This window comes from Osmerus mordax, chromosome 13 (genome assembly GCF_038355195.1).
Source record: "Osmerus mordax isolate fOsmMor3 chromosome 13, fOsmMor3.pri, whole genome shotgun sequence".
Lineage (NCBI taxonomy): Eukaryota > Metazoa > Chordata > Actinopteri > Osmeriformes > Osmeridae > Osmerus > Osmerus mordax.
This window is the reverse complement of record NC_090062.1, coordinates 6791023-6799957: the sequence shown is the minus strand read 5'-3', so window position 1 is coordinate 6799957 and position 8935 is coordinate 6791023. Positions and strand designations below refer to the sequence as shown.

The following is an 8935-nucleotide window of genomic DNA, read 5'->3' as shown; positions in this document are numbered from 1 at the left end:
TTCCAAAAGCTATTTCCTTTGCAGCATATGTATATGCATATGTTGTATCATATGGTATGGTTAAGTACTATAAACAGTATTTAACCCAGTCTCTCATATCTCAAACATAAACTGAGGAAGTAAAAGAGCGTACTGCATATTGTGATGATACATTTGCGTCCATAATTAGTTGGTGGTATTTCTGAAGAACGTCTTAACTGTCACACTGTTTTGTGACGTGTGACTGTTTTGAAATACAGAACATCAACATACATGTAAAAGGTACTTTTAAACTGGGATAAATCTTGCTTGCATTACCATCTCATCCTTTAAAACCGGAAATGTCAACATTTCCTCTAGAAAGTGACAGGACAATCTGAAAGGTTGAAAGGTCCAGAGACAGTCCTGAGTCAGAGCACCGGCTCGGTGGAGCCGACCAAACGTCTGTATGTGTGTGCATGTGTTTTTCAAATCCTGTGAAAATGTTCACTGGGTGTAGTATTGAGGGGATATGTTTGTCATGTTTGGTTCCAGCTGCTGGTAATACTGGTGCAGCGCCGCAGTGAGGGAGTGAGGAGTGACTCTCATGTCCTGACGAGCCGCTTATTGTATGAGTGGGTCTACCATCCTGAGGATGTCTGAGTGGCTGAGGATTCCAGCAGGGCATTCCTGAGTGGAGGCCAATGGTAATGTTTATAAACTAAATATATGAGCAAAGCTTCAGAGTTTCTTTTGAGCTACTGCTATGGTTGGACGGTTCAAAGAAAATTAACAGGTGGGTAAAATCAAACTGTGTGTGCATATGTGTGTGCATGTGTGTATGTAGGTGCGTCTCTGAGTGTGTGGATGTGTGTGTGTGATGGGCGGTGCAGGGTTGGTTCAAGCACGCATAGTTTACGGGATTGGTTTTGTCACAAGCCTCAGTTTAAAAAAAAGAGAACAGGATGCTGATGTGGGGAACTGGTCTTCTGTTCTCTGCCCACTCCTCGTATAGAAACTATCTGTTTCCATGGCTATTACCCGTCAAATGTATGAAACACAATGCATGATGAAGATTGTTCTTAGGGATGATTAATTAGTGATTGATTAAAAAGGGGTCTTACTGTTATGTAAAATAACACACACAAAATGTTCTGTTTGATGATTTTCCACATATACAGTATGTAAACGAAATGCTATCAGAATATAACATGTAAATAATATAACACTTAAATACAATGTATACATATTTGTACAGTCAAGATATTTTTTTATTTGAACCCTCTTAATTCTGTTGTAGGCTATGGAAATTTGTCAGCTATCACCAACTCAGGGTCTGATAAAAACCCTTTCGGAATCAGCGATTTGCCAGTCTGCAAGGACATGTCGCACCCTAGTGGAAGAAATAGTAATTTACATAATCAGACTGGGGGTCTGAGGATGTGCTCAGAAGTCTTCACACCAGGCAATAACAAACAAATCAGATAGAGGCCGTGGATCTAGACGACTATAATTAATCCTCCTACTGAGGATATTGTAGGCTATTGAGAACTTTTCTTTCATCAAAATGTTATGTTAGTCTACCTAGGCTCAGATGGACAGCCATATTAAAAATACTTGAAAAAATTACAATTGACTTTGGATTTGATTAAGATATTGTCCCAGATTTCCTCTGATCTGTTTTTGCTATGAATATGGGCTTGGTCCATCTCCGCTCTGCACCCGGATGTGTGGCACGCTGTATAGTGGAAGTCTTCCAGTGCGTAGAAATAGCAGGAATGGCATGAGCAGAAAAATTTGATCGATATTAGATCAACTAAACTAATGATTTTTAATGAGTCACTGAACCACAAATAAAATGGAAGACGACCTGGTGTCAGAAGATGATATCCGTAAGTCCGTGCGCTCGTGCTTGCATTATCACCGTAGTATTAGGATGCTCATTGATGGTAATAATGCGAATTCAGTCTGTTTGATTAAATTACAAGGCTACTATACGCCTACCTGACCATATATAACACATTCATCTAGGTCCATAAATGTCTCGTTCTATGTATTTTCACATGTATCACCGCAATAAGTTCAACATTCTATTTTTTGCATTTTCCTCGTTCTAAATGTTAAGGCGACTGTTTTGTACAGGATGGACATTAGCATGTAGATCTAAAACATGCATTGAGTAGTGGATGTACCATTTCATCGATGGTAGTAGTAAAAGCTGCTAGTACTGATGGGTGTTTCAGCAGTGCCCTGTTTAGACCATGAGTCTACTGTGACTCTTCGTTCACAGTTCTCCGATCAGAGAAGGAGTTCCATGACGCTGCTAAGAGGAATGACACCGAAAAAATGCAGGAACTACTGAAGAAAGGAGTGGACATCAAAGCCAAAAACAAAGTGAGCACACATGCACATACACACTGTTAAAGCTTTATTGTAACATTCTGCTGCTTTGGAGATCTTGAAGTGAGTAAACCAATGGCTTTAGAGTCAGTGACAGCTCCTAGCTGTCTCTGTGTTCTCACACAGAGGAGGGAAACACACTTGTTGTCCCGGAAACAGGATGTGAGCCCAGTTCAGAGCCCATTCAGTTGTTTTTCTTGACTTAGCAGTACTGGATGAATTATTCCATGGTACTGAAGCTCGGTATCATTATAGGTCTCCCTCTTCCTCTCTATTTCTCTATTTCAATTTCTTTCTCTCCTCAGATAGACCGTAAAGCTCTACATTGGGCAGCTGGTGCAGGAAATGAGCAGGCTCTGCGCCTGTTACTGGACCATGACACAGAGGTGGACGAGGAGGACAGTGTATGTACAGACAAACACACCCACACAGACACACTTAAAACACACACCTAAACACACATAAATACATGCACACAGCACAGGCATGCATACGCACACATACAAACAGCATTGACACAGATAAACACATACACACACACAAACACACACATGCAAACACAATCGAGACAAAACTTGTTATGATTTGGTACTAAATAACAGATAGCTCACTGTAACTACCTGTTAAGTCTGGGGGAGGAAAACAGTTCGACAAACAATATTAGTGGGATAGTTACTTTACAAATGATGTGCTTCTAGCAATGCAATTAAAAGTTGTGATGTAATGACCAGCTAAGTCTAGTTTGTGTCTCCACAGTTTGGCATGAACGCTCTGTTGCTGGCAGCCTGGTTTGGTCATCTCAAGGTCCTGCAGATCTTGGTGGCCAGTGGAGCCAAGCTCAACTGTGAAAACAAGGTGAGGTCAGCTTCAGTGGCTGTCAGTCAGGACAGTGTGTGAAGAGAAGACATGTTTACTAATGTTGTACCATGCACCGGTCAGGTCAACGTCCGTCAACAGATGTATGGTAACATTCTTTTCTAGGGGTTCCCAAACTGTTTCGTACATCTTTTTATTTGTGTGTGTCTCTCTATCCCACAGAATGGTCTTAGCATGTTACACTGTGCTGCTCAGCGAGGTCACATCTCATTACTGGAGTTCATCATGGAGGACCTGGAGGACGTGAGGATTGACAGAGTGGACAAGGTGACTGCTGCTGCGCCTTGCCTCCCACAGCCATCCTGCTCCCTGGCTAGGCAACAGAATACCTTTGGTGTTGACTTTATGGATCCTTTCAATGCCACCTCCCTCAGTACACAGAAAGGCCTCAAGGGTTAACAGTGCTGTGTGCTTCATGCTTCTGTGCTCTGTGTGTTTGTGTGCCTGTGTGTATATGTATATGTGTGTGTGTGTGTGTTTCATAACCCCTGGATCTCTGTACTCCGCCAGTCTGGTAAGACAGCGTTTCACCTGGCAGCCGAGCATGGCCAGCTGGAGGTGGTGGACTTCCTCATAGGGATGGGTTGTACACACAGCCTCAGGGACAAGGTAGGACTCACTTGTTCAGGATGCTAGGGTGTGTGTGGACTATAACCACTATTTGTTTTAAATAAAAGCACATACATGCTTTCACATACACTATACAAGCACACACATGCACACACAAACCCTTATCCACACATTCACTTTAATTAATATGTTTGTTGTTTGTGGAACAGGTTACTATAGGGGACATGATATCATGGTTATCTGTTATCGTTCATGTGAAACAGAAAGAGAATACTGCCATGCATCTATCAGCCATGCACGGACACACAGAGGTGCTGCAGAAGATCATGGAGATTGGAGTGGATATTGACGAGAGAAACATAGTGAGTAGGCTTTCTGTATCTTTTACCCAAAGCACTGAGTACTGTGCACACACACACACGCTGTACAAAGAAGCTCCGTACCTTATATTTCCAGGATGGACTGACAGCTTTGCACGTATCTGCTGATGGAGGTCATTATGAATGTGTTCAACTACTGCTGGAGTCCAGCTGCAATGTCAACTCACTGACAAACGTAAGTGTTTCTGTACACATACATTGACTTCAGAAGGTATTCAAACCCCTTCCCTTTCAGTAAATGTTATTGTGTTGTCAATTGAATTGTCAAGTGGATAACACTACACTACACTCAAAGACCCATGATGACAAAGTGAAAACCTGTTTTTAGATTTTTTTCGGCCAAATTCCTGAAAAATCATAAACTGACATCTGTCATTTACATAAGTAGGCGGACACTTTGCAGTGGCACTTCAAATCGTGGTCATGTTAAGATGTGTCCAGAACTTGGAGCCCCCCTGTTAAAGACACCTTCAGAAATGTGGTCTGACAGGTAAACCTGTAGCATGTCCCGTGGTGGTGCTGTGATCTCCCTGCAGAAGAACATGAACGCTCTCCACTACGTGGCTCAGCGCGGCCATGACAGGGAAGCCAGAATGCTGCTGGAGGCTGGAGTCAACACAAACACCGTAGACAATGTAAGTACTTCAAGTCAACTTCAATTTGTTTTTTGCTCATTTTACTTGCTCTGTGATTAAAGAACAATGTGACTCGTTAAGACCTGTCAACTATCGCATGAAGGAGTTCAGTATCAGCATTAGCCTGACTGCTCATCATCACCATCTCTTATCCACTACCTGGGTAGAACTCCAGTGATCCAGCCTAACTGTTGATGGTACAGCAGGTTCAGGAGCATGAAAGCTGTTTTGTCCGCTGTGTGTTCATGGTAACCCAGCTGTGGTTCAAGATAGTATTGTATGAGCTGGGGGGTTGTGGCTGTCTGCGTGATAGCCAATGGCAAGCAAGAACCACAAAGACCTTTAGACAAAACACAGGAAATCTGTAGTCTTTAGATATGATCCACCATCACAAAGCTAGAGGATCAGTTGCAGTGTCTAGGGCAGTAGACTCTGCTTACTCCCAAAGCCTTGGAAAGCAGAACCAATTTCTAATTTTGAGCTAATTTAAAGACGCAAAGTATCTCAAAGCCTGGCCAAGTGTGTCCTCATTGTTATGATGACCAGCTTGACCAACAGGGGGAGCCCTTTCCTGCAGGTTTAACTGTGCACTGTTGGTCAATGTAAAATGCCAAGACAGCAACAGTACATATGTTATGGCTGTGTTTGTTTTTAATCACTTTGTTTTTGTTTTACATAGCAACACATATCACCTATGCACCTAGCTGTGCTCAACAATCACACAGAGATTGTTCAACTACTGATAGATGCAGAATGTGACCTGGACATCGTGGACAATGTAAGTCTTGTTTCCACTGCAAAGGAACACCCGTATGTTATATTAACTGTACAAGGACTGTATTTGGTTTAACTACACTACTACTGGATGATATTACAGAATGTCATCTGTCACAGGAATCCCTTTGTTGGTTTATCTGTGATACTTCAGTGGAAATATGTGTTAAATGATTCTAAACCAGGTTATGCTAGGTTGCCTGTGTTGTCTTGTCCCAAGAGTTTCAGTGCCCAGTCTTGGGCTCTGAAACCCCCACCCAAACTTGAAACTTGAAACTAAACTACCCTTTATTCAGTTATGAGAAGTGAAAGTTTTCTCGTCTAAGACCATCCCACCTTGTGTTGACTATGTTTCAGCTTTAAGGTGAAGGACCAAAAAGGACCCATATATGTACTAAACACTGATAAGGTCTGCTGCGTTCGTTTTGAGTCTTCTGATAGCCTCTGACCTCTCTCACCTGACTCCTCACAGAGGCAGCAGACAGCCCTGCACATTGCAGCAGAACACGGGCGCCAGGACATTGCTGAGATGATCCTTATAGTTGGGGTCAACCTTAACCTCAGGGACAAGGTACTCCACCCAGTCTTACTCAGGAACATGTCACGTATACATAATGGTGTATATCATGGATTACTTCCAGTAGAACCCAGGTGTACCCTAAATACAAGAGTTTGACAGCAGGCTTTAAGATTTTAACTGCTGATATGATGTCACTAACAGATAGGAAAGTGTACGACTGTTGGCTAATAGTTTCACTTTTAGACTGCAGCTCCACTTATAACCACTGGCAGTTAAGAGAAGATAAGATACATGTCATTACACTTTAACCTGAGGGCAAATGAACACTACTATCTCTTAAAGCTGCTGTATCATGATAAAAAACATTTCAGGCACGTATACGTTAGTTATCTCACTTGACCATCAATCTGGGAAGCCATAACATGTGATTGGCATTCATATTATTATTATCCTCATTGTTATTATTGTTTATTAATGATGGAAGCCAGTCAATTAAACCCGGTGTTCTTTCTTCCTGTGATGTCACACTCAGCAAGGGAAGACGTGTCTGGAGGTGGCAGCACGTGGAGGTCATGTTGTCCTGGTGGACATGATCATCAAAGCAGACCACTTTTACAAATGGGAGAAAGTGAGTTCAGCCCTAAACTAGTCTGACCGGGCGCCAGCCCAAAATGTGCAGTCTGTCTGTGGACTTCAGTTGGACTGTCAGGCAGTTATCAGTGTCAACTCTCAGTCTTCCTCCCTCCCAGGAGAACGTCAGCAGCAGTGACTCCTGGGAGGGGAAGCAGCTGAGCTTCAGGCAGGACCACCAGCAGGAGACGCAGCACCTCCGCTCTGTCATGTGGAGGCTGGCCACAAAGCACTTGACCTACGGGGAGTGGAAGATCCTGGCCCAGTACTGGGGCTTCACCGACGCACACATACGTGCCATAGAACAGCAGTGGACTGGTAAGCTGGTCTGTAGTAAACGCCTCCATTTATGACCTACACTATCATTGTTTCCCAATCAGTTTATTTCACTATTTATTTACATTTCTTGGTCAATTGTTGACGTTTATTGTTTCCTTCATGACTATATTGCTCTGTATTCAGGCTGTCATTGGAAAAATGTATTCATTGTTTTTTGCCTGAATAAATATAGGTTAAAGGTGCTGTATAGCAAATTCCAAATGCTTTACAGCCACTTTAAATAAACACTAAATGTTATTCAAATCACAGGTACAAAGAGCTTTAAGGAGCATGGCCATCGAATGCTGTTGATCTGGTTGCATGGAGTGATGATTGCCGGGGAGAATCCAATCAAAGGCCTGTATGAGGGGCTGGTCGGCATCTCCAGGACAGACCTAGCAGGCAAGTACAGAGGGGCCTCTGCCATCAGGGAGAGTTCTACATCCGGGACTCGTACATCAAAAAACTCATGTTAGAAACATTATGTAAACATTTCACAACTCTGTTGGCATGGAGCAGCTGCTCATGTATCATAACAAGTTCTCCTTCTTTGTACATATTGTTTAATTACAATGGTCCTGTCTGATTACTGGTTAATGATGGTCAGTGTTTCCCCTACCATTACATTAGGGGGGCGCCCCGCCCCTCCAATGGCCCCCCCCGCCCCCCTGGAAGGTCAAGTTAATAATAATTAAAATATATATATAGCGCCCGATCACAAAATAAGTCATTTAAGGTTACCTTTCCTATAAAACAGGTCTATAGCTTGCTCTTTTATTAAACAAACTAAATGGCCTTATGTTATTTATCTTATTTACACGACGGTGTGTCATTTACATTTAGTCAATTAGCAGACGCTCTTATCCACAGTGACTTACAGTAGGTAAAGCCCCCGAGGCAAGTAGGGTGAAGTGCCTTGCCCCCAAGGACACAACGTCATTTTAACCTAGGGGAAACACTGATGGTTATTGGTCTAGTTAATGTGTTTCTGCTGGTGATTACTAGTCTGTTTTAATCCAACAGAAAGCATCAGACAGAAGGCGAATGCAGACACCAGCTCCCCAAAAAAATGCTCTGCTATGTGACTCCAGTGGTGTGTTGCTGACTGCAGAAATAGGTGTACTGTAGTAGAGGACATACTAAAGTATAATTAGTGGTGGGTCCTGTAAAGAGAAGTGGGAATACTCCACATACCTTGGTATACCCTTGACTATATTAGTGTATGAAGCCCTGTACATATGATTTGAGGAAGTAACACTCTGGGGAAATCCCAACTACACTGGGACAATATGCTCATACATTATGTCATGTCCAATGTTTACTAAAACACAAACATAAAATGCATGCTATGTACTGTGTACTGTGGCCATATGAGGTCTGGATGAACACTTGATTTTGTATATTCATATTTCCATACACAAGGGCTACTTCCTCGTACACTACGTAGAACAACACTGATTTTATTTTGCCTGTGAGGCATATGGATGTTTTTATTTTGCAAATATTTATCTCCCAATATGAAGAACATCGGACCTCATTTAGGATGAAATAGTTCTATTTCATAGTTAGCGTCACACACAAGTGGTGTGTGTACAGTACACCATACAGTGGCCCACTCCTCTATAGGACTTACTAATGTGAACAGAATGTGATATATGCCAACTGATCTTCTATGCAGCACAATAGCTTATCGTGAAAACATATGCTGACTTACTATAAAATGCAATATCTTGTAGTCAGTTTTGAACCATTTCTATAATGTTTTCCACCTCGTTGATGCTCAACTGAAATGCACTGGTATAATGGCAATTGATAGCTCTTTTGTATGTCGATTTTCTTTAGCAATCGACAATTACAAATGTAAAGAATTTAGA

At 42.2% G+C, this 8935-nt stretch overlaps 1 protein-coding gene across 1 annotated transcript; it reads left to right on the top strand.

Annotated features, from left to right (window-relative positions):
- The first annotated feature begins 1707 nt into the window (after positions 1-1707).
- On the top strand, positions 1708-8898 carry ankdd1a (ankyrin repeat and death domain containing 1A). The gene is made up of 15 exons (XM_067248636.1): positions 1708-1850; positions 2249-2352; positions 2664-2762; positions 3115-3213; positions 3397-3501; positions 3745-3843; positions 4068-4166; positions 4261-4359; positions 4721-4819; positions 5499-5597; positions 6066-6164; positions 6646-6741; positions 6863-7061; positions 7332-7463; positions 8085-8898. The coding sequence occupies exons 1-15, from the start codon at positions 1817-1819 to the stop codon at positions 8144-8146; spliced, it is 1524 nt and encodes a 507-aa protein (XP_067104737.1). The 5' UTR covers positions 1708-1816; the 3' UTR covers positions 8147-8898.
- The last annotated feature ends 37 nt before the right edge of the window (positions 8899-8935 follow it).

Bases quoted from the DNA above. Each gene is read 5' to 3' on its own strand.
- ankdd1a (XM_067248636.1), top strand. From the start codon at position 1,817: ATGGAAGACGACCTGGTGTCAGAAGATGATATCC. The intron at 2,763-3,114 runs GTATGTACAGAC...GTGTCTCCACAG, and splicing joins AGGTGGACGAGGAGGACAGT to TTTGGCATGAACGCTCTGTT. The intron at 4,167-4,260 runs GTGAGTAGGCTT...TTATATTTCCAG, and splicing joins ATATTGACGAGAGAAACATA to GATGGACTGACAGCTTTGCA.